At 33.0% G+C, this 25,683-nt stretch overlaps 4 protein-coding genes and 1 long non-coding RNA gene across 5 annotated transcripts; 3 read left to right on the forward strand and 2 right to left on the reverse strand.

The window, feature by feature from the left end:
• The first annotated feature begins 1,950 nt into the window (after window positions 1-1,950).
• LOC107464539 (uncharacterized) lies at window positions 1,951-3,111 on the forward strand. Its single transcript, XR_001587136.3, has 2 exons — window positions 1,951-2,180; window positions 2,644-3,111. It is a non-coding gene; the product is annotated as an uncharacterized LOC107464539 (long non-coding RNA).
• Window positions 3,112-4,361: 1,250 nt separating this feature from the next.
• LOC107464493 (50S ribosomal protein L4, chloroplastic) lies at window positions 4,362-6,689 on the reverse strand. Its single transcript, XM_016083415.3, has 2 exons — window positions 5,666-6,689; window positions 4,362-4,607 (listed from the first exon to the last, which is right to left on the reverse strand). Exons 1-2 carry the CDS (start codon window positions 6,510-6,512, stop codon window positions 4,564-4,566), a joined length of 891 nt encoding a protein of 296 aa, XP_015938901.1. The 5' UTR covers window positions 6,513-6,689; the 3' UTR covers window positions 4,362-4,563.
• A 1,858-nt stretch (window positions 6,690-8,547) lies between these two features.
• LOC107464347 (glutathione S-transferase T2-like) lies at window positions 8,548-10,739 on the reverse strand. The gene is made up of 4 exons (XM_016083278.1): window positions 10,718-10,739; window positions 10,544-10,607; window positions 9,753-10,403; window positions 8,548-8,992 (listed from the first exon to the last, which is right to left on the reverse strand). Exons 1-4 carry the CDS (start codon window positions 10,737-10,739, stop codon window positions 8,548-8,550), a joined length of 1,182 nt encoding a protein of 393 aa, XP_015938764.1.
• Window positions 10,740-15,603: 4,864 nt separating this feature from the next.
• On the forward strand, window positions 15,604-18,573 carry LOC107464424 (ras-related protein RABD2a). Its single transcript, XM_016083338.3, has 8 exons — window positions 15,604-15,780; window positions 16,744-16,816; window positions 17,007-17,054; window positions 17,134-17,181; window positions 17,342-17,413; window positions 17,522-17,677; window positions 17,843-17,946; window positions 18,227-18,573. The coding sequence occupies exons 1-8, from the start codon at window positions 15,767-15,769 to the stop codon at window positions 18,321-18,323; spliced, it is 612 nt and encodes a 203-aa protein (XP_015938824.1). The 5' UTR covers window positions 15,604-15,766; the 3' UTR covers window positions 18,324-18,573.
• A 2,679-nt stretch (window positions 18,574-21,252) lies between these two features.
• LOC107464425 (ras-related protein RABD2a) lies at window positions 21,253-25,232 on the forward strand. Its single transcript, XM_016083339.3, has 8 exons — window positions 21,253-21,536; window positions 22,503-22,575; window positions 22,767-22,814; window positions 22,892-22,939; window positions 23,099-23,170; window positions 23,812-23,967; window positions 24,136-24,239; window positions 24,922-25,232. Exons 1-8 carry the CDS (start codon window positions 21,523-21,525, stop codon window positions 25,016-25,018), a joined length of 612 nt encoding a protein of 203 aa, XP_015938825.1. The 5' UTR covers window positions 21,253-21,522; the 3' UTR covers window positions 25,019-25,232.
• The last annotated feature ends 451 nt before the right edge of the window (window positions 25,233-25,683 follow it).

Raw genomic sequence — 25,683 nt, forward strand, 5'->3', positions numbered from 1 at the left:
TATTATTTAAAGTATCTCTTAATCTAATAAATTAAAAAGTAATTTATTACGATATTCAATTTCATTTAAGGATTTATAACTTATCAGTGACTTGCTGCATCCTTTTAATTATTTAATACCACTTTTTCCTATTATTGGTCAGCCCTTTTTTAGTTCCAGACCTTTTTATTTTTCAATCCCCTCAAATAGCCCACCTCAATAAAACTCCTTCTCTGGAAGCCAATTTTCATATTTGCCATTGTAATTAATGTTTGTCGTTTACCACACTCTTCCTATAGTACACTATTCTACGGGTTGCCATACATGCCATATGTTGCAAAGTTATTTGCCAGTCAACATATAGGTATTCTTAGCCATCCAAAACCATGCCACCAAAGAACTCACCAACTATATTTCGAAAATTGAACACATCTAATGTGTGTCAAAAGCGTTAAATAGAGATATGTACAATGTGCACATTGATGATTTGGTATTCGAGACATGACTATCTATTTTAATTTAAATAATTTTAAATTTTAAAATTATAAAAATATTTTATTTAAAATTTAGATGATTATAATTTAAATTAATAATAAAAACAAATATACTTGCATTCTCGTATTAATTATTTAAGAGTACTGCAAATTTTATAAAAAAAGTTTTCAATTTAACGGGTTATGCTAATGTGTTCTACACACATGGGTATTTGTTATGATATTTAAAAGTTATTGATTAATTGCTAAAATCAAATAAATAAATAAATAATTTTAAATTTAAAAATTTAAAATTTAAAAAAATATATTTAAAAAATTATAAAAAATAAGTTAAATAAAAATTAAATATCAAATAAATAATACCTTTTTCTGATTATAATTTGTTTTATTTTATTGTTTATCTTATTGGTTTACTTTTAAATTTTAACAAATAGGCGAGTAACTTTCACTCACATTTAAGTTAATACTAGTAAAAAAAATGTTCTACTAAGGTTTAGTTTTTTTGTGACTCTACTAAGGTTTAGTTTAGTAAATCTTTTACTTTTTAAAAGTAGTTTATAAAAATTAATTTTTAAAAAATGGCTTTTAAAAAATTGTAGCATTTATGTTTGGTAAATCAAATTAAAAATAGCTTTTAATAAATATAAGTAACATCAATTGTGTTTGATAAAATAATTTTTAAAATTTAAAAATATTATAATAGACATAAATATAAGCATTAAATTTGAAAATTAGTTAATATACAAGATTATATTAGACTTATAAATTTTGAAAAGCACAAACAAACTTTGAAAAACTCTATCTTATGTGCTTTCAAAAGTATCTCGATCTTTTAAAAGTTACAAATACAAGTATATAATTTTTTTATTTACCAAATATAAAATGAAAAGTTTGAACTTTTAAAAAGTAGAAACATCTCTTCAAAAAATTTTACCAAACCAAACCTAAATATAAAGTCTCTAACATTCTCCCAAATTTAATATGTTATCTCAAATAATAACATATATAAATAATTAATTATGCAAAAATACACGTCGATTAATTTTGGTGACTACATTTGGATGAGAAAGAATAAATATAGTAAAATAGTTAGACAAATAATTATTACCATTAAATTCTATCGTTAAGGATAAGACTTAAAGACATTAAATTAAATACTGAAAAAAATGGCAGTTTCACAAGACAGAAATAAAAAAAATATTCAATAGATAAATTCAGATCTAAATCACAACATTAAACACCAGGAAATAGATGTCTATCAATAACACTAATTTAAGTTGATTTAGTGATTAACTAATTTAAGTTAATTTAGTGATTAATTTATTAATATAAAAAATTTAAATTCCGTGCATACAATAATTCATTTACTAATAATAAATCCTTTAAATAAAGCAGATCAATTCTTTACTTCTGAACACATGAGATATGGTAAAAAACTAAAATCTATCTATCAAGTATCAATGACAGAGCCCACAACAATAATTACCAAGTAAAAAACGGATATCTCCAGTTAAATCCAATCGATTCATATCATAATAGGCTGCTAAGAAAAGGTTATGTAATTAATGATAATTGGGAAGGGTTCGTCACGTTGGCCTATAAATTGATATCACTTCACAAACAAAGAACACGTCACTTCTTCAAGCGGCAGTGTTTATCTCAACAATTCTGTGCAACTGTGGAAGCTGAAGCTGCTTCATCAGTAAGGTAACTCTCCAATTTTTTTTCATTTTAGTTTCAAATTTCAATTCTTTCTCTTTCACAAATCACAACTACTCTTCTCAATACTCCAGAAATAATTCTTCTCTCTTATTGTTAGTTTTTCTTTTTAGTATAATTTGTTTATTTTCTTTATAAAATAGCAATAAACGAAAATTTTCTCTAAAGTTGAATTTTAATAAAGTCTGTCAAACTGATGAGTCCAGAGATCTCGTTTTATCACATTTTAATTGAATTGTTTTTTAGTTAGTGTTTATTTGAGCTTATCCGGAGAATTTTAACTAAACCTCCATACAAATCGATCCTAAAATAACAAACTGAAAAAGCATTTGTTCTGTTCCACCTATCTATATATAGAGAAACTTGACTCTTCTAAAACGAGGAAAAAAAATTTTAGTAACCAAAGAGTTAGAAAATTGCACTAAGCTTTGTATTTTATAAATTTTTGAAGATCAAGATCATCATCATGAGCAAGAACGAGGACAAACACTACGTGGTGTGGAAGGGAAGGGAGCCAGGGATTTACAAGTCATGGGACGACGCCAATGCGCAAGTTAACGGTTACTCGCGAAACTCCTTCAAGGGCTTTGACTCCTATCCCGAGGCCAAGGAAGCCTATAACCGTCCTAGCCTTTGGGAGAGCGACAAAGGCTCGTCGCATTCCCAAAGTGCGGAGTCTAAAAGCTATGGGAGTTCCACCAGCGGTGTTACGTCTGCCGGATCCTACCAGTCTAATGCCGGTTATCAGTGGCAGCGTTCCAAGAAAAGTTATTATTGAAGATCATGGGATAATAATGTTGTGATCAGTCTGTTAAGTTTTAAGTGTTAGTAGTATGCGTGTTTCATTTTGCGTTAGCGTTTTATCTGTGTTTTTACTCTTCTGTAACTAATGAATAATTGGTAAAATCTTTTTGCCTTAGTTTAGTTTTATTCCTACAGGACTTCTATTCTCCATCTAGGGTTTCTTTCTCCGTCATCTCCATTGACACTCGAACCCAGAGATGTCCTTTACAGCTAAAGATCATGGCACGATCAAACTTTAATATTTAAGATCAATACAGACAGGTACATAAACAGTGAAACAGAAGAAATTTAACCCACAAAATTGAAACTACCGTTTACAATAACTATACACATTTTTTTCCTGTCACAAATGGCATCTGAGCTACAGCTCATCGGCTACACACTACATGATGGCCGAAACCATTCGAGTTGAGTTACGTTGGTCTGGCAACCCATGATGGCCCAAACCATACGGGCCAGGCTGCCTGTTGACAGCCCAAGGCCTTCCACCATAAAATGTGAATCATTAAAAATAAGGATCCCCAGGACTCTGGGTAAAGAACAACCAAATTTAATACAGGGCAATTCACCTTGAGAGGGAGGAAGAAATTTACACAAATTCGCAAAATCAAAATCTGCTTCGAATAACTGCATTTAAACATAATTCGAATGATGTTTGATTCAAACTATATTCAAACGCACACACCCACTAATTGAAATTTGACCAATTCGAATTACTATGTGCAGATTCAAATTATATTCAAACGCACACACCCACTAAGTGAAATTTGACCAATTCGAATTACTATGTGCAGCGTGTAAGTGTAAATTACATATAAATGTGATTTGATTGATTCATGAAGCAGATTTTGGTTTGGCGGATTTGTATAAATTTCTTCCTCCCTTGGCTTATCAACGTGAATTGCCCTTTAATACATTAAGAATGACCTCATCTTCAATAGATTATATTCAAAGCTGATTAACTCCTAGACAGAGGGCTAAAAGATATGAACATGATTGCATGGCAATTTTACATAGCAAAAAAATAACTAACAATAAGATATCAATATACATGCACTTGAGCAATAAAACTACAAAAAAAAAAGTAAAATAACAATTAGATTTTCGAAGAATTCAATCTCGAACTATTTAGTTTTTGAAAAAAAAAATACCAATTAAGTTTTTAACTATGGCAAACAGGACATATATGTCCAATTGTCCATGTATGTTGTTATTTACAGTACTACAAGTTCTACCACGTGAGCATGGAAAACAATGTAGTTTTGATTATCTCGAGTATAACTTTACCAATTGATTTCTATGGTGAAGCACCAAATTGGTACCTTTTTTTTTCCCCTTTAGCCTAATTAGTCCAAAGTCAAGATCTTCAGAAATCTAAGTGTTATTTACTCAGCAAAAATTATTTTTCAATGAATTACAACATGTGGGTAAAGGCACAGATCCTTAAACACCATTAGGATTAGAATCCTAAGAAAAAGAAACATAATTAAATTGGTAAAAACAAGAACTCAGGCCTTCCTTCCAATGTATGGACATTTTTTCCTCTATAAGATGCGGCAAAGACCTCTCAGTTTACCACATCAGAACTATCCTCCTTGTTTGTTTCAGATCCTGTATCCCAAATTGAATAAAGCATAAGATCATAAATTTATCACAGAATAACAAACTACTTCCAAGTTATATAAAAAGTGAAAATTTGGCATTAAAGCCAAATGTGGATTAGAATGAGAAATGTATACATACAAACAGAAGAAAACTCCCCAAAGTTAAGAAATAACATATAAGTAATTCTATTGAACTACTGTATGGTAGCCACGATAATAATTTTGGAAAGAAAAATCTCAAAATAAGCTGAATCCAATAAATGATGGGATTATCCAATATGCAGAAACACGTTGAATAACAACAATGTAACTTAAATTAAGTAACAGCAAGTGGAAACCATAGCTTTGCAGACTAGAATTGTAGTTTTCGAAATAAATTAATCAGAATGCAACACATTTTTATAACACTAGCAGTGTAAAATGGCTTGGTTATTGTTTCGGACTTGGCATATGAATTTGTATGAAATCCATAGTGCAGAGAATAAAAAAACAAATAATTCCCAAAGCTGAAGAAGTTCAAAACTTCAAATAGCAGCAAAACTCTAAAAAACTTTTCAGATCCCAGTAGCATCTTAAGTAGTGACATGCTACTATACCATTTGGACAACAAGAACCTTCAAGATGCTTGGCAACACTACCATGATGATTCAATTACAAAGTCCCAACAACGGAACCGTAAACTTAAGCCAATGAAAAACAACAAATGCAATGAAGACAATTCAAGGTAACAACTCTATCAGCATTATTGGGTCAATATGAATAATCTTGCAATTTCAGGTTAGGACATTGATTAGGTAAACACATCTATGACACGACGACTTCAAAATTCTAATTTGTATAAACTTAAAAGAGATTATTCAGCCAACTAAGGGTCCTTGTTCGGATAGTGTTCTTACAAGCATTTTTCAACATACTTCACTTCTAACTTACTTCCACTTCAAAAAGATTAAAAACTAAGTATTTTTCTAATTCTGAAATTTTTGGGAGCCTATCTAACAAATCATTAACACATGTAACTAGTAACTGTAGCAAGTAAAAATTGCCCAAGAACACAAAATCAAGTACCTTCTTCTGCTACTCCTTCATCTTCATAATCTTCTTCTTCTTCTTCTTCTTCATCTTCATCATCACCGCCCTGGTAATCAACCCCATACCTCTTATTCAAGTAATCCACAGCAGCAGGTGTAAGCACAAGCTTATCAGCATTCAAAATATCAAACAAATTCAGCGTCCTCGGCGTCAAAACCTTCACCGTCCCAATGTTCCGGCTCGAAAGCACAACGTTCTCCGGCACCTCCATCATCAAGAACATGGCCTTTTCCTTAGGGTCCAGTCCCCACCGCTTCATCGCCGCAATGAACTCCTTCGTCTTCGGCTTCCCCTGAAACTCCTCCGCGAAGTCCTCGACCACGAACGTGTTCACCGCCGCGCTCGCCATCGCGGTGGAAATCGCAAGCCTCTTCTCCTTCCTGTTTATTTTGATGCTCCAGTCCCTGGGCTTGGGCCCGAAAATGACACCTCCGCCGGGCCTGAGCGGTGTCCTGTTTGACCCCCTGCGGGCCCGGCCGGTCTTCTTCTGCGGATAGGGTTTTCTCCCTCCGCCGCGAACCTCGGCCCGCGTTAGGGTTGAGGCGGTGCCACGGCGCTTGTTTTGGAGGTCGGTGATGATTGCCCGGTGGACGACGGCGCGTGCGGTGTCGGGTGGGGCGGCGCGGAGGTCGAGTTGCGCTTCGCCGATTTTGTCGCCGGAAAATGAGAGAAGCGGTAGGGTTGCGGCTTTGCACGCGACGGAGAGAGAGTGAGAGAAGGGTTTTGATGGTGAGTGTAGTTTGGGGATTTTGGTATTGTTGAAAAAGATAGAAGAAGAGAAGAAGGAGAGGGAGGTTGAGGCTGGTGTTGTGAGTGAACACATTGTTGTGGTTTATCCGAGTTTCGCTGAGTTAGTAACTCGCTCGCTCACTCGCTCTTCTGCTGTTGTTGCTGCTGCTTCTATCCTATCCACTAAAGAGATAGACAGGGAGTGGTGGTTACTCGGGAAACTGGTAAACAAGCTACCTTAGCTTAGCTTCATTATTACTTGAGACTTGAGAGTTGAGACTTTTCTTTCTCATCATTTTTCTTTTTATCCTTTCCTCAATGTTTCTTAAAAATTACAAGTCAAAACTATTTTTACCTTAAAACTTTAGTTAAAAGAATATAAATAAAAATTTTCATCAAACATTAGAAGGAGTTTAATTTTGATACTCTCACAGTATATCGTCATATAATTACATTTGTTTTTTTTTATAATCATTTACACGATCAATATAAAATATAGTTATTTTTACTTATATAATATTACGTAATTGAATACGATACATCAAAATTAAATACATATTAAAAGATTAAAAACATATGCTTTTAAAAGAAATTGTTAACATGTTTCTTAAAAATAAAAATGTAAAAAAAAATACTTATCATGTTAATTTTATTTTTAATACTATTATACATATTTAATAGATAAAATGAGAGATTAATGTTAATTCGTGTACAATACACTAATAATATAATAATAATTAAAAATGTTCATCATTAAATATATAAAATATTTTAAAAATTAAATTCTGGTGTAAGTTTTTATAAGCATGACTAAGAAAAGAGATATTTTTATCCTTAAAATTTAGTAATTTTTTGTTTAGTATATATTATTTTGTGATTTTTTGTTAGCAACCAATAATATTTAAATTAAATGAATAAGCGTTTTGTTCAATACAAAAGTCGTTTGCCATTTATAAAAAAAATAATATTTTTTAGACGTTTTTATTTCATTTTAACATAATTTGATAATATTTTGTAAATGCCAAAATTTAAAAGCATTTTTGTAATCTTTAAAAGTATTTATCCTTGAATTACTAAGAAAATAATAGCTATGAAGGTTCTTGTTGGATGGTAATGCAAATGCATAAGGAGTTATTTACCTAGCATATAAATTGTTCATCTCCAGTAGAGAACTCATTCCAGTTTCTGTTTATAGTCTACCTGTCATAAAAAGTAACTCCATATTAGCTTTTGCGTCATAAACAATAAATAAAAACTCAAAATATCTCTCTCTTCTCCATTAGAAAGAACTAACTTTAGTCTCTATTGTGGTCCCACTTAATTAATTAATTAAAATACTTGAAATTAATGTAATTAATTTTTTTAATAATGTAATTTAAATTTATAAATTTAAAAATAATTCACTATTAAAAGATATTAATATTAAATAAATTCATATATAACAATAATACACAATATATAATTCGGAGTTACAATAAATTTGTAAAATTACTTAATACAAAGAAAAACATAATTAAGCTCTATAGTTGACGACAAGCATTGTGAAATTGCCATATGTGTTCAATCAAGTCCTCTTTCAGTTGTCTATGCAGCTGCCTATTTCGAAGTTGGGCATTTCTTTGGAGAAATTGATGGTATGGTGCGAAATCTTCTTCTCCCAGCTGAGATTGTGATAAGCCATTTTCGACATCATCATACTCTAAGTCTTGAGGAAAATTTCCTGCATAAGTGTCTCTTTCATCCTCAACAATCATATTATGCAATATAATACAGGCTCTCATTATGTTGACAAGCTTCTTCTTTTCCCAAAAACGAGCTGGACCACGTATAATTGCAAAGCGTGCTTGCAACACTCTGAATGCTCGTTCCACATCTTTTCTTTGCCCTTCTTGGTATTGTGCAAATAACTTGCGTTTCTCCCCTTGTGGCTTTGAGATTGATTTGACAAATGTGGCCCATTCAGGATAAATACCATCTGCTAAATAGTATTCCATAGTATAATTATTACCATTAATAGTATAATTTACCTCCGGCGCACGGTCATTTAGAATATCATCGAACACTAGAGAACGATCTAATACGTTGATATTGTTATTTGAACCAGAAACTCCAAAGAACGCATGACATATTCAAAGGTCTGAAGATGCTACAATCTCAAGTACTATGGTTGCAACCCCACGATAACCATCCATGTACATACATTTCCATGCCTTTGGACAATTTTTCCATTGCCAATGCATGCAGTCAATGCTACCCAACATGCCAGGGAAGCCACGACCCTCTGCCATTTGTAGCAGGCGTTGTACGTCATTTAATTTGGGTTTTCGCAAGTATTCATCCTCAAACACCGAAATGACATATTCAACAAATTTTCCCAAGCATTCAATTGTAGTGCAATTGCCTATGTGCACATAATCATCAACAGCATCAGCTCCTACGCCATATGCTAACATCCGTATCACAGCGGTACATTTCTGGAGTGGCGACAAGCCTCTTCTTCCAGTTGCATCAACCCTCTGTTGAAAATACGGATAGACGTTGGAGAGAGCGTCTACTATCCGAAAGAACACATGTCTTCTCATTCAAAATTTCCGTCGAAAAATGTCAGCATTATACACCGGTTCATCTGCAAAGTAATCTTGAAAAAGGCGATCATGGCATGCTTCACGATCTTTGTTGATCCATCTACGAGTAATTGGGATAGAACTTCTATCGATATCTTCTTCTTCTGAATTTTAGAGTAAACACTCATCGATCCAATTATCTACGAGTGTGTTATCTTGTCGTCTTCTTTTGCCATACAAAGCCTCATTAAATATATCATCAAAATTTCTAGCCATATTTAGAAATATAATTTTTAGTTCTCTTTTGAGGTAAGAAACAAGAGTTGAAGTGGAGTTGTGGAGTTATTGATAGTTGATATTTATAAGTATGTCTGCAATAAGTACCTTAACGGCTAGTTAACGGCTAGTTTTGCAATGGCTAGTTTTGCAACGGCTAGTTTTTCATCGGTCACTTTCATGAACAATAAGGGCACAATAATATTGACTAATTTAAAAACTTACATCAGAAATAAATAAAACAAACTACGTCACATACTAGTAATACGCAATAAAAATAAGAACATACTACATAACTCTACGAATACAAGGAACCATTAAGTAAACCACTTGGCGATTATTTTCTCACATGCAATCTCATGAATATTTCGTCGTTTTTCACTTATTGTAGACGTGTCAGCATCAAGTATTTGCATATCTATCTCCATTTCCCTTTCCTTGGCCATCCTTTCCATTTTCATTTCTTTTGCTTTTATCTCAATTTCTTTAAATACCTCTGAGTTTGTAATTCTTGTTCTTTCATTGCCGCTTGAGCTTGTAATTCTTGTTCTTTCATTGCCGCTTGAATTTGTAACTCCTTCTCTTTGATTGCCATAGTCTTTGCTCTATGTTCCTTCTCCTCTTCTCTTTCTTTTTTTCTATCCATTAGTTCATTTTCTCTAACATTCTTAATATCTTCCATGAGAGATAATTTTTTGATAACCGATGATTTTCTTTCGCTAAAATCTTCAGACATCTGTGCTCTTCCCTTACCTTTTTGCTTGCTCTTCTTTGATCCTTGTGGACGAACGGGAGAGTTTACACCGGGTTCGTCAGCCAACGGTGTTTTTGGGTTTGATGAGGATGAGTATGCTCCAGTTGCACTAACCTTGGTTCTCTTTGAACCGCCACTCTGTGTAGGTAGTTGGCTTCTCCAGTTTTGCTCTAACCTAAGCATGTTCCAATGCCTCTCAAAAGTGAATTTTTGACCATAATTTGTGGAATAAAGTTTATAGGCCAACTCCTTTATATCATCAGCGTTTGAACCACTCCTTATGTTTCGACTAGCTTGATCGTAGCAACCAGCAAATTGTGCAACAGCCTTGTTGATCTTATACCATCGTTTCTTACATGCAACTACCCCCTTGTCATGTCGGAGTAAAATTCTACACAATAGCTATGAATTTGACTCAAAAATATTTCCCCCTTTTGATCGGTACCAACTATAGGGTCAGTTGAAATATTTAACAACACATTGATCAACATCTCATCCTCTTTCTAATGCCAGTGTTGAATACTATCTTGCCTCCGATCTTCAATATCATCATCATTGAGGTCGATAGCATCTAATCCACGAGGGTTGGCAAAATCTGAATATTACGAATTTGGACTAGATTGTATAGGATTATGAGAGGATGGGTTAGAAGAACCACCAACACCAGATGTGTTATGTCTTGATGCACTGAATTGAGTTGGAAACGGCAAAGAAGTTGGAGTAACATTTCCGATAGAGGAGTTAAATATGGATGAAAATGAAAAATGTGGTGTTTGTGAATTTTGATTTTGCGGTTGGAATATAGGAAATTGATTATTATAAGGAGTTTAAAAATTAAAATTAGAAAGATTTTGTGGATTTGGATTTTGAAATGTATTTGGTAGTGTGAAGTTTTGATTTGGGACTTGAGAGTTTGAGGTTTGAGATTGTTGGGTATTTGGAGTTTGAGAAAAGTTTTGTAAGTAATTGAAGAAAGAGTTGAGTTGGTTTGGATCCATTTTTCCGAACAAAAAAAATATTAGCAGTACTTTGATTTCATAAACTTGGAAGAAGATGAAGAAGAATAGTAGAAAGTGTGAGAATAGAAGTGTATCTAAGTGATATTTATAGAGTAACAAAATATCAATTTATTAATAATAACGGTAACATGATAACGACTAGTTTTCAACGGCTAATTTTACAACGACTAGTTTTGCAACGACTAACTAAATATAATAATATAAATTATTAATTAAATAAAAATTTAATCATTTAATTAATTAATTATTATGATTATTAATAAATTAAATATGATTTAATCATTTAATCATTTATTAATAATTATAATAATTAATTATATATGTAAGGTATACTTGAACTTCACGAAGGAACTCACTTTTGATTTACTTCAATGGTAGGTCCTCACTTTTTACTGACACACACAGTAAATGAGGCTCAAAATTCTTCTACCATTGGAGTTGTTCTAATAGGATTTGGACTTCTAATAACATTAAAACAAGATAAGAAGGGTAACTTGTAAAATACTCTAATGCTTAAGTCAGTAATATTTTAGGTGATAATGTATTGAAAAAAAAAATTACCTGCCAAATTTTTTTTCTTTTTTATATTCTGATGAGATAACAATTTAGACATTTATTATCTTTAATGTACATATTTAATGCTATATTTTCATTTGATAATTTCGTAATTTTGTCACTTTAGCCTTAATCCACAACATAGGAATCACTTACATCAAAATGCATAAACCAATTTTTTTTTAAAGATTATATATGAGAATGTGACAAGTGTCTTCATTTGTGTTTTGGTGTATTCCAACGGATTATTATAAAAAATGCCAAATTTTATAACCAAACCTTATACATAGAATTGATTAATTTGGTTCATTTTAACCAATTTTTTTATTTTTACATTAAAAAAATCAAATTTTTGGACAAATACAATGTTGGACTTGGACTGTTTATATTTAAAAAAAAGAATGAAAAGAGTCAAAATTAATCTATTACATCTCATAAAAAAATTCATTACAAATTATGCATTAATTTGCAGGTTCTTTATTATTTCTCAGTTTGGAGGTGCTGCACAGTCTCTTGGTGCTGGTGTTATCTTGGTAAATTCATAAAATGTCACAGATATTACTGCTTCTATTGGTTATGCATTGAATATGCCGGTCGATGAAAGAGAAAAACTACATTACAGATACTAACATTTGATACCTTGAAGATGCTAATAATATGCTTTCTATAATATTTTGATGAGGACAATAGTCTAATGCATCTAGTTTTGATGAAGTAAAAAACAGAAGCACTTTTTGCTTCTGAAATAACCCAACAGCATGCCATCCAAGATGGAGAATTTAGCCTTGAGAATTTATTACAAAATAATGGTAAAAAGATATCTACTGGCGGACTTGTTAGCGTAAAATCCAGTAAGAGGGAGGAAATGTGGAGCGTGACATGGGCGGCGACAAATTGCAGCATAGCAGAGCTTCCTGGAGAAGATGAAATCGGTAACAACAACAAGGAAGAAGAATCGGCGCAGAAGGGGAGGAATTATGATGCCGCTGAGAAACCAAGAGTGTTAACTAGACTTCGAAACGGCGATAGACTTCGGACAAAACTGCATCACCGCCGCGAAGATTCAGGCAAAGGCGAGGAAGCAAGCTAACGGAGGCAGCAGCTGGATGGGAAATGGCGATGAGACAAGTCGCATATTGGAAAATGAAATTTTTTGAATGGGACCTAAGACGGCCATCTGGAACACGAGAAGTTGTAAGAGAGTAGAAGTTGGATAGCATCTGCAATAAGGGAGAAGAACCGACCAACGGAACCAGACAACCAGCGCCTCTGACTCGAGAAAGAAGGAGATCGATGCAGATCTTCTGGGTTAGGTTAGGTAGAGCTCTGGGTCATTTCTCAATTGGTAAAAATAAAAATTTAAGCATGCTAAGGATCGATTTATTTAAACCGGCCAGTTAAGCTGGATTTAGAAAATCGAATTTGGAGAATAATTTATTAGGTAAATGCTATGGTGCATATTAATTTTTACCTAAGTTACTAAAAAGATAAATAAATAATATTTAATAAATTTTATATAATTTATTTTTTATTTTAAAAGAGAAGTTAGACAATTTAGACACCATAACAAAGGCACCATAAAATTCACCAATTTATTAATTGATTATTAAAAAATTACCAATCACAATGTGACAATTCAACAACTTAAAAAAAATATATTTTGAACATATTGATGTGGATCTCCCCTAAGTAATAACATAATATTCTCATTTTATTATAAAGGACCTAGTAAAATTTAAGAATTAGGACAAACAAAATTTATAACATGACCCATAATATTTTTTGATGTTATCATTGCTGAGTACCGCCAACCCAAGGTATTTTAATTTTTATTTTTGATGACCTATATTTTATTTTTAATGTTATTATTCTTTTTTATTGTAGTTGAGTTTTTTTTGCCTGTATTTTGTTTTTTAGGCTTCGATCTGAAGTGTTTGATCAAATTTCTATCAATAATGTCAATTTAAAAAATAAATATAATTTTTTTGTAAATTATTCTTAGAACTTATAAATCGTGCTCAATAAAAATGTAAAAAATAATAATCATAAAAAATTAAAAAAGAATAAGTACAAAAAATAAATAATTAAAAAATATAAGACTTATATTAAAATGTATAAAAATTGACAAAAATTTGAATGAAAATAACATAATTTAAATAATAGAAAAAAGAAACAGAATTGAAATGATTGAAATAAAAATAGAATTTTCCAATACCTATGGTTTTTGAGCGTCAGTGTGACTACAAATTTTTAGAGTGAGTGAGTGTGTGAATGAATGAAAATTCCTTTAACTTATTAAAACTAATCCTATTTATAGAGAAAAAATTCTAAACTAATTGGAATAATTTTGGACTTCAAATAAACTTGTACTTCAAATAGTCTTGGACTTTAAGTAAACTTGAACTTCAAATAGTCTTTGCACCTCAAGCAAATTTGGACACTAAATATAAGGTAACTTGACCACCAAACCTAATTCATTCTTATTTTCTCCAACCATAATGTGTTTCATACATATATGATATTCAATTTTAATTGTTAAATTCTTTCTGACATCGACTATTTGTGCCAAATTTGGCATAACAATAGGTTTAAATATTCTTGCCTAAATGGAATGGACTAATGACAACCTTATCAAATGTTTTATATAGAATTAAAAACGTTTTCGATGAGTAAATAGTTATTTCTAATCATAAAATATTCGAACACTGACAAAATTGACCATAAAAAAAATTAAAATTGTATCCAGAAAAGATCGACTTCCTACGATAAAATTATCCAAACCCTAAAAACTACCCAAAAACCTCAAATTACCCTTTCCTCACTCATCATCATCATCATCACATTACTCTCTTTCTCTCCCTCCTCTCTTAGCACAGGCTTGTCGCTCCAATTCCCCTTCATCCCCTTTCATTCACCACTGCTATTTTCGGGTCCCTCTCCACATGTGTCCACTTTCACCACCGCTATCTTTAGAACTGATGAGCAATAGATTCTATTTTTTTCGATTCAAGCTCTTCTCACAACCTCCAATGGAGACTCAGGCTTGCTTTACGACCTTGTGAAGCTCGGAAAACTCGCCATTGAAGCTCAATGTGAAAACTTTGGGGGAAGAAGAGAAAGTTCTATATTTCGGTTAGAATTCGGGTCAAGTCGGTTGGTATTTGAATTTTGCAAGTGGGACTAGAAATGCATTGTTGAGAAAAGCGAAAGTGGTGGCTTTTTTGGCGCTGGAGACGGTGGCGGCTCTAAATGCGAGTGAAATTTTTGAAATGCATCGCTGCAATTATCTCACTCCAAAGATTGAGTGACCAAAATCACTATTGAACACCTTTACTACGACTAAACAGATTTAACAATAACGAACAAATGTTCAAATATAGAGGAATGAAGTGGTCGTATCTATTCGAACAACTTTTCAGTTCCTGCAAAAAAAAAAGGTCATTAAGTTGGGAATAATAATGTTGGAGGAGGGAGTAAAGATAGGAATGGTTGATTGGATTTTAAACTTTTATTTTTCCTCTTCTTTTAGGACTTTTTTTATTACTTCTACTAATTAATCTCAGCTATATTTTGTTCAATTTTAGATGGAGTTTATAATTTTGATGTTGTTCTTTTTGTTCATATTTTTAATTTTGTGAAAAATTTTCTAGTGTAATTCTATAGCTATTGTTGGTAATTTTGACGGCGTCTGAATCTTTCATACTCAAATGGTTATTTATTATTTTTGATTGATTCAATTTTATTTTTAATATTTTTATTTGTTTTAAAGTTATCCCTAAACGTTTTTAATTTTGCCTTTAATATTTTAAATAAAATTAACATATGAAAATATTTTAATATAAATAAAAATATTAAAAATAAAATTAAACATTAGTAATAAATTTTTAAAAAAATCTAAGGAAGTCATGCTTTATTTTATTTTATTATTAATTATTTTCATTAGCAAGAATTGCGCATGACTCAATTTTCTTTATTTTAATTTTTAAAATTTAATTAAAATGAAGAAAAGCACAGCAGAACAAATAGATCTTAGTTTTTGTTTCTCCTCAGAATTTTCAACTCCGTTCCGTTTTTTCTCCCAAATCCCCAGTTCCCCTCCACGTGGAGCACCGGATCCTTTCTCCGCCGTTAACCCTCCTTTTTCCGGCGACTTCACGGCTCCCTCCGATTCTCCTCCGCCATGAATCCCGAGTAGTACGTCCCTCTATTTCTCTCACTCCCTCCATCGTATTGTTTTATTTTTTAGTATCGGCTTTGAATCTCTTGTGCTTGTTAGTGAATTGTTTCGACAAATTCAATTCCTTTCGTGGTTTTCGTTTGGAGTTCCTCGAAACAGTAATTTCCGTTGATTAGTTGATAACCCTAGATTGGATCGGCTTCATGAATTATGCTGTGAGGAGGTTGATAATCTTAGAAGTTGTTTATTATTATTGTTATCATTTTTAAAAAGTACTAAAGTATCTTTTGTTGAAATAGAATTTTACTTTTCAAATTGTGTTCTTTTTTGGGATGGTTCAGTGGTACCTTAATCTTGACCATTATTGGTGACCTTCTGTGTTTTACTTGCGAATATTTTAGCATTTCTATAAAAATTGACCAAATATAAGAATGAAAAGAAAAGAAGAGAGAGTGCAAACGAGAATCTTGGTTTATGATCGAATTATAGCTCCCTTAACATTTTTTTTTCCTTTTGCGGGGGCTGGGGGGAATAGGTTACATTCCAAATTCCTGAATAGATTTTTCTTTTAACTAACTTAGATTAGTGTGACGAGGACTGATAACCCACCTTTGGAATTATTGCTTCCTACAATAATGCCAATTGATAAGATTTAACATAACAATTGACACGGATTTCACCCTTGTGTTATTACATCATGTTTTAGGTCTTCAAATAGATGGATCCTAAGGAAATTGCGAAAGAACTTGTCAAGAGAGATTTAATCATAAAGGGACCAAGTTCAGACATGATTCCGGATAGAGCTCAATAATGTTGTTTGATCCATGTAGCCGCTAAAACATTGTTTTTGTTGTTGTTGTTGTAGTAGTAGCAGTACATCTATGTTTGTCTTTATGTGCATGAAATGATTTTGGTTGTCCATGAAGCAGATATCTGTCATTTAGTTGGCAAACTTAATCTGTTGCGGTTATCCTTTGCAGTGATTATCTGTTCAAGCTCCTTCTTATTGGAGACTCTGGTGTTGGCAAATCATGTCTTCTTCTGAGATTTGCTGTAAGCCATCTACCGCATCTAATTCTAATATTTTCTTTGTTGTGTTCTTTTACCTTGCTGTCATTGTTGGTCTTTGAGTGAAAATGTGATGCGCATTAAAGTAATCTTTGAAGCATTACTTATTGAATTTATATGAATTACTGTTGCTGCTAAATACATTAGTTAAATAAATTTTATTGTTTATTTCCAGGATGATTCATACATTGAGAGCTACATTAGCACCATCGGAGTTGATTTTGTGAGTACATTTGCAAATATTTAGCTTGAACTCATTTGAAAATGTGTTTTAACTGATCATTTCATGTTGTTGTCTGTAGAAAATACGAACTGTTGAGCAGGATGGGAAGACGATTAAACTTCAGATTGTATGTATCTGATTGCTTTATTTGCTAACATTTCTTTTTATTAAGCTTAAGAAATATGTTTTAATATTTCTGCCATGTTTATAGACCATGTGGATAACTGAACTTCATGGCTGTATTGATTTATTGTCTCCTACATTGCTTTACAATCTGTTTCTTGCAGTGGGATACTGCTGGACAAGAACGGTTTAGAACAATAACCAGTAGCTACTATCGTGGGGCACATGGAATCATTGTGAGTGATGAATATCCTGACATTTAATTTTAAATATTGAAAATTCCCTATCTATGGGGATCATTTCAGGTGAGCTACAGCTACTGACTGCTTTTTCTTTGCTGGCAGATTGTTTATGATGTGACAGATGAAGAGAGCTTCAATAATGTGAAGCAGTGGCTCAGTGAAATCGATCGCTATGCTAGTGACAACGTCAACAAACTCTTAGTTGGAAACAAGAGTGATCTGACAGCAAATAGAGTTGTCTCATATGAAACAGCCAAAGTACAGCTTTAATACACATATTCAATTTTCTGTTGTTTTCTCATGAAGGAAATAACTTCAACTCTTCAACTCTGTTCAATGTTTCTGCTAGTGGGGTGATTAATATTGGTCTTGTTTCTGCTTCAGCATTTGTAACCAGTTCTTTTCCTTGTACTCCTATTGCAGGCATTCGCGGACGAAATAGGCATTCCTTTTATGGAAACTAGTGCAAAAGACTCTACAAATGTCGAACAAGCATTCATGGCCATGTCTGCCTCCATCAAGAATAGGTAATTTGTTCCTGATTCTTATTTAATGATAGATGATAGATATTAGGGAAAATCTCCAAGTTTGGCGTCACTTGACCAGTTGGCCATGTATTGGTTATTGCCTTCCTGGAATTATGATTGATAATTTATCAACCGTGTTTTGACTTTTGAGAGCTTTAGTTTCAAATCTGAAATTTTATGCTATTCTTTTCCTGTCCCTATGAACATTCCCCTTCTATTTTTCTGGCATTGATTTTGTTCAAGCATGTTATCTTACACTATATTTGTGACATCAATATAGAATGGCGAGCCAACCAGCCGCAAACAATGCAAGGCCTCCCACGGTACAAATCAAAGGACAGCCAGTTGGACAGAAAAGTGGGTGTTGCTCTTCCTAGTCAGATAATGTTACAGATCCTTTTTCACTTGGTCTGCTAGTTGCTCTGTTCCATGTAAGATTTGTCATTTTAGTAAGTAGTGGATCCATGTCATATAATTTGTCCTGTGGTTTGAGAATTGACCTAGATGATCCCATTCTTTACATATACTTAAATGGTATGTTTGGGCTTATTATATTAGCACTCGTCAATGACAAATCTATATCTTCCACCACATATCTTCACTAAGTTAACACTAAGTTTTCTTTCAGTTTCTGTCTTAGAACTGTACAATTTTGCATAATATGTACCTTATAATAAATGTTATCTGGTTCTAGCCGTCACTCCCTGACTTGTATAAAAGGAATTGATTTTGCTAACATGTATATCTTGGTAACGGGTATTAATGGATATTAATGAAGCAAGAAAAGATCTTGGTTCTAGCACCCGTTCATACAAGGCAGATTTGAACCTCATGCCCAATGGCACAACTAACTTCACGTGAAGCTTTGGACTTGTTCGGTTGCTCTATTTGGTTACACAGGACAGTGCAGGAGAAATTCTACATCAAATTGCAATACAAACAGTAGGGGTGCACATGGGCCGGGTGAAGCCGGGTTTGATGTGACCCAGACCCGGCCCGAAATATACACCGGGTTCATTTATTAGACCCGAACCCGGCCTTAGACCAGATGAAACCAATACACTTTCGGGCCACAATTATACCGGGTGAAAACCGGGTGAAAATCGGGCCGTTAACATTACATTACGTTGATACCTTCTTGTAAACTAGCATGTAAAAATATCCAAATTTCCAAGGCTCCAACTATTAGTTAACATGGTAAAATTCACTTAGAAAAATATAACAAGAACCAACCATTCTTCAAAATTAAAACATAACCACAATCAATACTAATATTGTCTAATAATACCAAATATTTAAATCAATACAAATAACACAATCTTATGTATTAGTCTAAAATCTTATGCATTCTAAACATAAAACATTAACTTATAGTCTTATAATGACTAATAACACAAAATATTAAGGTTTACAATACTTAAATTCTACGTAAGAATAGTCATCACTAATAACGCAAAATATTAATTGTGTATAATGACCGGGCCACCGGGCCGACTTCGGGTGACCCGAGCTATGGCCCGGACCCGACCCGAAATAATGACAGGGTCTATTTTTGAGACCCGTACCTGACCCTAAACCCGATGAAATCACTCTAAATTAGTTCCTAAAGTGTTCGGGACCGGGCCGGGCCTTCGGGGCGGACCGGGTCTGTGCACCCCTAACAAACAGGCAAATCGAATTACAACCGATAAAATTTTTTGGGCCTTTTCCCAAAGTACTATTTCTCGATGGTTTTTACATGAACGTCCGGTGATTCAAAATACTGAGCCTCTTCGTATGGAGGTTTTGGCTTACTATTTTACTAGATAGAATGGAGATAAAATAAAACAAGTCTACAATAGAAATAGTAGAGCTATTAAAATTTATTCTTTTTAACCATTATTTTTAAGAATCAACTTAATTCTTTTAGTTTAGGAATTTAACAAGGTATTTTAGTTTATATTTTTTACATCGATGACTAAACAATAAATTCTGTTGGTCTTTTTAACATTTTTCAATTTACAATCATCGCAAATATTATCTGGTGAAAATAAGGATATGATATTTTATTTTTTAGAAATGCATTATGGTAATAGACAACTTTGTGAGTAAAAGTAACTCAGACCAATTAATTTATAAAAAGGATTGGTCAAGTCAATCGTTCACCCACCTTAACTAGGGGTGGCAACGGGGCGGGTTTTGCTTTATCTGACTCCGCTCTACCGTACAACAACTCGCATAGAATCCGTTCCACTTCTATCCGTAAGTAGTAAAATATTGAACTCTAACCTGCCCCTGCAGGTACCCGTCCCGCCCTTATAATTATTAAAATCCAATAAATAAAATTAAATTTCAAGATTTATATAACCATTATCACATATATAACATAAATTAAAGTAAAAATCTAAATATGATACAATATTATTAATCATTTACTAATTATTTTACATATATTATACATATTATATATTAAAATTATATCTATAGTGGGGCGGGTATTACCTAAACCCGACCCTGCCCCGCCCCGCCCCTCCAGAGAACCCGCCCCGCTGAAAATTTGCCCCGCATCGCCGCCTCAAACATAGGGACGGGTGAGTATCCGCGGATTCGGGTGGTATTGCCATGCCCATCTCTAATCTTAACTTAAGCAGGTTTTTTGTTTCAAAATATGCTTGTAAAAATGAGATGATTAATAGGTTCGAGTCCATTAATCCGTGAATTAAAGGTATGCTTGTTATTTAAACTTTTTCTCATTATTTTTTTATTACTTAATATTTTTAACAAAATTTTTAATAATCCAATTTGAATATCTCAAGTTCTAACTAAAATATTTTAAGTTTCAAATAACAATATATATTAAAGAGGCAAAACACTTTGATCTGAAATTGATCTTTTTTAACCTAGGAATTGATTTTGTTTTCTTAATTAGACATTGCTTATGCAGACAATACAATAAGAAAATAACCAGATTAATCCAAATAAACTGATTAATCCGTTTCCTCCAACAATTTTTTTACTTCTATTCTAAGGATCAATATATACTTTAATTTGCTCACTTATTTAAACCAATAAATTACTTTATCAGACCTAATCAAGTCACGGCGATCTGTGTGACAACTCTACAAATACTTTAATAGTTTAATTAATACTTTATACTTACTTTTAACTTTTATTAATCTTTATTTTTTATTATTTTTAATATTATTAATTTTTTCCATTGGCGAGAAATGCCCATACCTTAAACATCAAACTTTGGTTTCGGATAACTTAATGCCGATTGCCAAGGCAGGAAGCACCCTTCTCATAGGGGATTGGCCAAACTCAAATTAGGACCATAAACGCCACCGTATTGGGTCCACGCATGATACCATTTTATTTTATTTTATTTTATTTTATTTACATTTAATTCAAAAATAAGAAAAGCACAACACAGCAATAGATTTTAGTTTTTGTTTCTCCTCAAAATTTTCAACTCCGTTCCGTTTTTTCTCCCAAATCCCCACTTCCCCCTCCACGTGGAGCACCGGATCCCTTCCTCCTCGCCATTAACCCTCCTTTTTCCGGCGACTTCACGGCCCGCTCCGATTCTCCTCCGCCATGAATCCCGAGTAGTACGTTCCTCTCTTTCTCTCACTCTCTCCGGCGAATTGTTTTATTTTTGGTATCGGCTTTGATTCTCCTGTGCTTCTTAGTGAATTGTTTCGATAAATTCGATTCATTTATCGTGATTTTAGTTTGGAGTTCCTCGAAACAGTAATTGCCGTCGTGATTAGTTGATAACCCTAGATTGGATCAGCTTCATGAATTATGCTGTGTGGAGGATGATTTTTCTTTTTTTTTTCCCTATTTTACTTTTCGAATTGTGTCCTTTTTGGGTTAGTTCAGTGGTACCTTGATCTTGTCTATTATTGGTGAGCTTCTGTGCTTTACTTCCGAATGTTGTAACATTTTAATAAAAATTGACCCAAAAAAAAAAAAAGAAAGAAAAGAATTAAAGGAGCGAGAGTACAAACGAGAATATGGGTTTATGATTGAATTATGATTCCGTTAACCTTCATTTATTTTATTTTATTTTGTGAGAGGTGGGGGAATAGTTAGAGGTAGTTGCATTCCACATTCCTGAATAGATTTTTCTTTTAACTGACTTAGGTAAGTGTGATGAGGATTGAGGACTTATGGCCCACCTTTGTAAGTATTGCTTCCTACAATAATGTCAATTGATAGGATTTAAGATAACAATTGGCATGAATTTCACCTTTGTATTATTACATCATGTTTTCGGGGAGATGGGAGATAGCCTGTGGCTTTGAATAGGTGGATCCTAAGGAACTTGCGAAAGTACTTGTCAAAAGAGATTTAATCATAAAGAGGCCAAGTTCGGACATGATTCCTCATAGAGATCAATAATGTCATTTGATCCATATAGCCGCTAAAACATTGTTGTTGTTGTAGTAGCAGTACATCTATGTTTGTCTCGGTGTGCATGAAATGATTTTGGTTGCCCATGAAGCTGAGTGTCTGAAGCTGATCTTTGTCATTAGTTGGGAAACTTAATCTGTTGTGGTTATATTTTACAGTGATTATCTGTTCAAGCTCCTACTTATTGGAGACTCTGGTGTTGGAAAATCATGTCTTCTTCTGAGATTTGCTGTAAGCTATCTAGTGCTTCTAATTCTAGACATTTTCTTTGTTGTGTTCTTTTGTCTTGCTGTCATTATTAGTCTTTGAGTGAAAATGTGCTGTGTAATAAAGTAATCTTTGAAGCATTATATATTAAATTTATATGCATTACTGTTGCTGCTAAATGCAGTAGTTAAATCAATTTTATTATTTATTTCCAGGATGATTCATACATTGAGAGCTACATAAGCACCATTGGAGTTGATTTTGTGAGTACATTTACAAATATTTAGCTTGAACTCATTTGAAAAATGTGTTTTAACTGATCATCTCATGTTGTCTGTAGAAAATACGAACTGTTGAGCAGGATGGGAAGACGATTAAACTTCAGATTGTATGTATTTGATTGCTTTACTTGCTAACATTTATTTTTAGTATCCTTAAGAAATACGTTTTAATATTTCTGCCTTGTTTATAGACCATGTGGATAACGGAAATTGATGGCTGTATTGATTTATTGTTTCTTATGTTGCTTTACAATCTGTTATTGTAGTGGGATACTGCTGGACAAGAACGGTTTAGAACAATAACAAGTAGCTACTATCGCGGGGCACATGGAATCATTGTGAGTGATGAATCTCGTGACATTTAATTTTAAGAGTACAATGACAATTAGGTCCCTGAAGATTTCGACTTCAGACTAATTAGTCTCTGAAGAAAAAAAAGTACCAATTTAGTCCTCCATGATAGCAAATGGTGGATATGTTATGTCCTTCATCATTTTATCACATAAAACTTAACGGTTGTATTTATATGTACCGTTAACTACTGTGACATGTCTATTTATGAAAGATTGTTATGTAGATAATTTTTATGTGAAACTTCACCTGTTTTAGTAGAATTTGTGGTGAATAGAGAACAATTGATAAAAGTTATATGGAAACTCAAAAGATAATGAATGTTTCATTGTCCAAAACTATATCGTTTCCATGTTCATGTGACAGCAATAGGACATGTACCATTTTAGATAACAAAATACATAGGCAACTCCGTTTCATTTCACACTATCCATTGACGGCAGGATATACATGTCCACTGTTTACTATCGTGGAGGATCTAATTGGTACTTTTTTTCTTCAAGGACTAATTAATCCTAGGTCAAAATCTTCAAGGATCTAATTGTCACTTTACTCTAATTTTAAATATTGAAAATTCCCTATTTATGGAGATCGCTTCAGGTACTGACTGATTTTTCTTTGCTGGCAGATTGTTTATGATGTGACAGATGAAGAGAGCTTCAATAATGTGAAGCAGTGGCTCAGTGAAATTGATCGCTATGCTAGTGACAACGTCAACAAACTCTTAGTTGGAAATAAGAGTGATCTGACAGCAAATAGAGTTGTCTCATATGAAACAGCCAAAGTACAGCTTTAATACACATTACTCAGTTTTCAATTATTTTCTCATGAAGGATATAACTTCAAGTCTTCAACTCTGTGTTCAATGTTTCTGCCAGTGGGGTGATTAATATTGGTCTTGTTTCTGCTTCAGCATTTGTAACCCGTTCTTTTCCTTGTTCTCCTATTGCAGGCATTTGCTGATGAAATAGGCATTCCTTTTATGGAAACTAGTGCAAAAGACTCCACAAATGTTGAACAAGCATTCATGGCCATGTCTGCTGCCATCAAGAATAGGTACTTTGTTCCTGATTCTTTTTTAATGATAGATGACAGATATTAAAGAAAATCAAGTTTGATGTCACTATGGAATTAAGCCCGGAAAATATTGGTTATTGCCTTCTTGGGAGAAATTATACTTTAGCATAATTTCAAGTCTATCTGATGCTTATTTCTGTAGCTGAGGTAGTTAAATACAATTGAAGCATAAATGTCATTTTTTTCTGAATAATAATAATAATAATAATAATAATAATAATAATAATAATAATAATAATAATAATAATAAAAGGTATATCACTAAATTGTGTTACTGATAGTTGATTTGAGAAATCGGTTGTGTCAAAAAGGTAACAGTCCATATCAAATAGAAAATCAAATTGATCTCAGATGAAACACTAAGGTGTTCATGGAACTGCCAATTAGAGATTGTTAAAAATTCTAGGTGGAAATATAATGACTGTTATTGACTTGTTGGCATTGGAAACAAAGTGATAGACACTAGATAGAATATCTATAGATGGACCCAAAAGAGGAGTATGAATTATGATTGATAATTTATCAACGGTCTTTTGAGAGCTTTAGTTACACATCTGAAATTTATGCTGTTCTCTCTACCTATGAACATTTCCCTTCCATTTTTCTGCATTGATTTCTTCCAAGCATGTTATCTTATGCTATGTTTGCGACATCAATATAGAATGGCGAGCCAACCTGCCGCAAACAATGCAAGGCCTCCCACGGTGCAGATCAAAGGACAGCCAGTTGGACAGAAAAGTGGGTGTTGCTCTTCCTAGTCAGATAATGTTCGGATCCTTTTTCCCTTGGTCTGCTAGTTGCCGTTTCGCTTGTAAGATTTGTCATTTCAGTAAGTAGTGGATCAATGTCATATAATTTGTTCTGTGGTTGGGAATTGGCCTAGATGACCCCATTCTTTACATATACTTAAATGGTGTGTTTGGGCTTATTATATTAGCACTCGTTAATGATAAATCTATATCTTCCAGCTCATATCTTCACTAAGGTAACACCAAGTTTTCTTTCATTTTCTGTCTTAAAACTCAATTTTGCATAATATGTTCCGTATAATAAATGTGTATCTAGTTCTAGCTGTCACTCCCTGACTTGTATAAAAGAAAAGGTTCTAAGTTGGTATCTTAACACACATTAATGAAGCAAGAAAAGATCTTTTTATTGAAAAGGATAATTTTTTTTTATATATATTCAGTGTATTGAATTATTAAACGCTCCAAAAATGTTTTCTTCGTTCCTTCTTAAAAGTATTAGAAAAGTACGAAAAGTTGAACGCCGACTGCAAAAGCATTAGTTTCGTAGCTCATCATGTCGATTTGAAAAGCAAATGCTCTCTATTAAGCATTTATATTCGAACTTGTTTGGGATTTTGATTAATCAATTCAATATTGACGGTATTGGCTTATAGCAAGAAAAGAACCTGTTCATA

Source organism: Arachis duranensis, chromosome 9, assembly GCF_000817695.3.
Source record: "Arachis duranensis cultivar V14167 chromosome 9, aradu.V14167.gnm2.J7QH, whole genome shotgun sequence".
NCBI classification, from domain to species: Eukaryota; Viridiplantae; Streptophyta; class Magnoliopsida; order Fabales; family Fabaceae; genus Arachis; species Arachis duranensis.

Bases quoted from the DNA above. Each gene is read 5' to 3' on its own strand.
- LOC107464425 (XM_016083339.3), top strand. The intron at 22,576-22,766 runs GTAAGCTATCTA...ATTTATTTCCAG, and splicing joins GTCTTCTTCTGAGATTTGCT to GATGATTCATACATTGAGAG. The intron at 24,240-24,921 runs GTACTTTGTTCC...ACATCAATATAG, and splicing joins TCTGCTGCCATCAAGAATAG to AATGGCGAGCCAACCTGCCG.
- LOC107464347 (XM_016083278.1), bottom strand. From the start codon at position 10,739: ATGTTACTCCAACTTCTTTGCC. The intron at 10,608-10,717 runs GTTTCCAACTCA...CGTAATATTCAG, and splicing joins GTTACTCCAACTTCTTTGCC to ATTTTGCCAACCCTCGTGGA. The intron at 10,404-10,543 runs GCAAGATAGTAT...GCTATTGTGTAG, and splicing joins GATGATATTGAAGATCGGAG to AATTTTACTCCGACATGACA.
- LOC107464493 (XM_016083415.3), bottom strand. From the start codon at position 6,512: ATGTGTTCACTCACAACACCAGCCTCAACCTCCCTCTCCTTCTTCTCT. The intron at 4,608-5,665 runs GTACTTGATTTT...TTTGGGATACAG, and splicing joins TGAAGGAGTAGCAGAAGAAG to GATCTGAAACAAACAAGGAG.
- LOC107464424 (XM_016083338.3), top strand. The intron at 17,678-17,842 runs GTACAGCTTTAA...CTCCTATTGCAG, and splicing joins TCTCATATGAAACAGCCAAA to GCATTCGCGGACGAAATAGG. The intron at 17,947-18,226 runs GTAATTTGTTCC...ACATCAATATAG, and splicing joins TCTGCCTCCATCAAGAATAG to AATGGCGAGCCAACCAGCCG.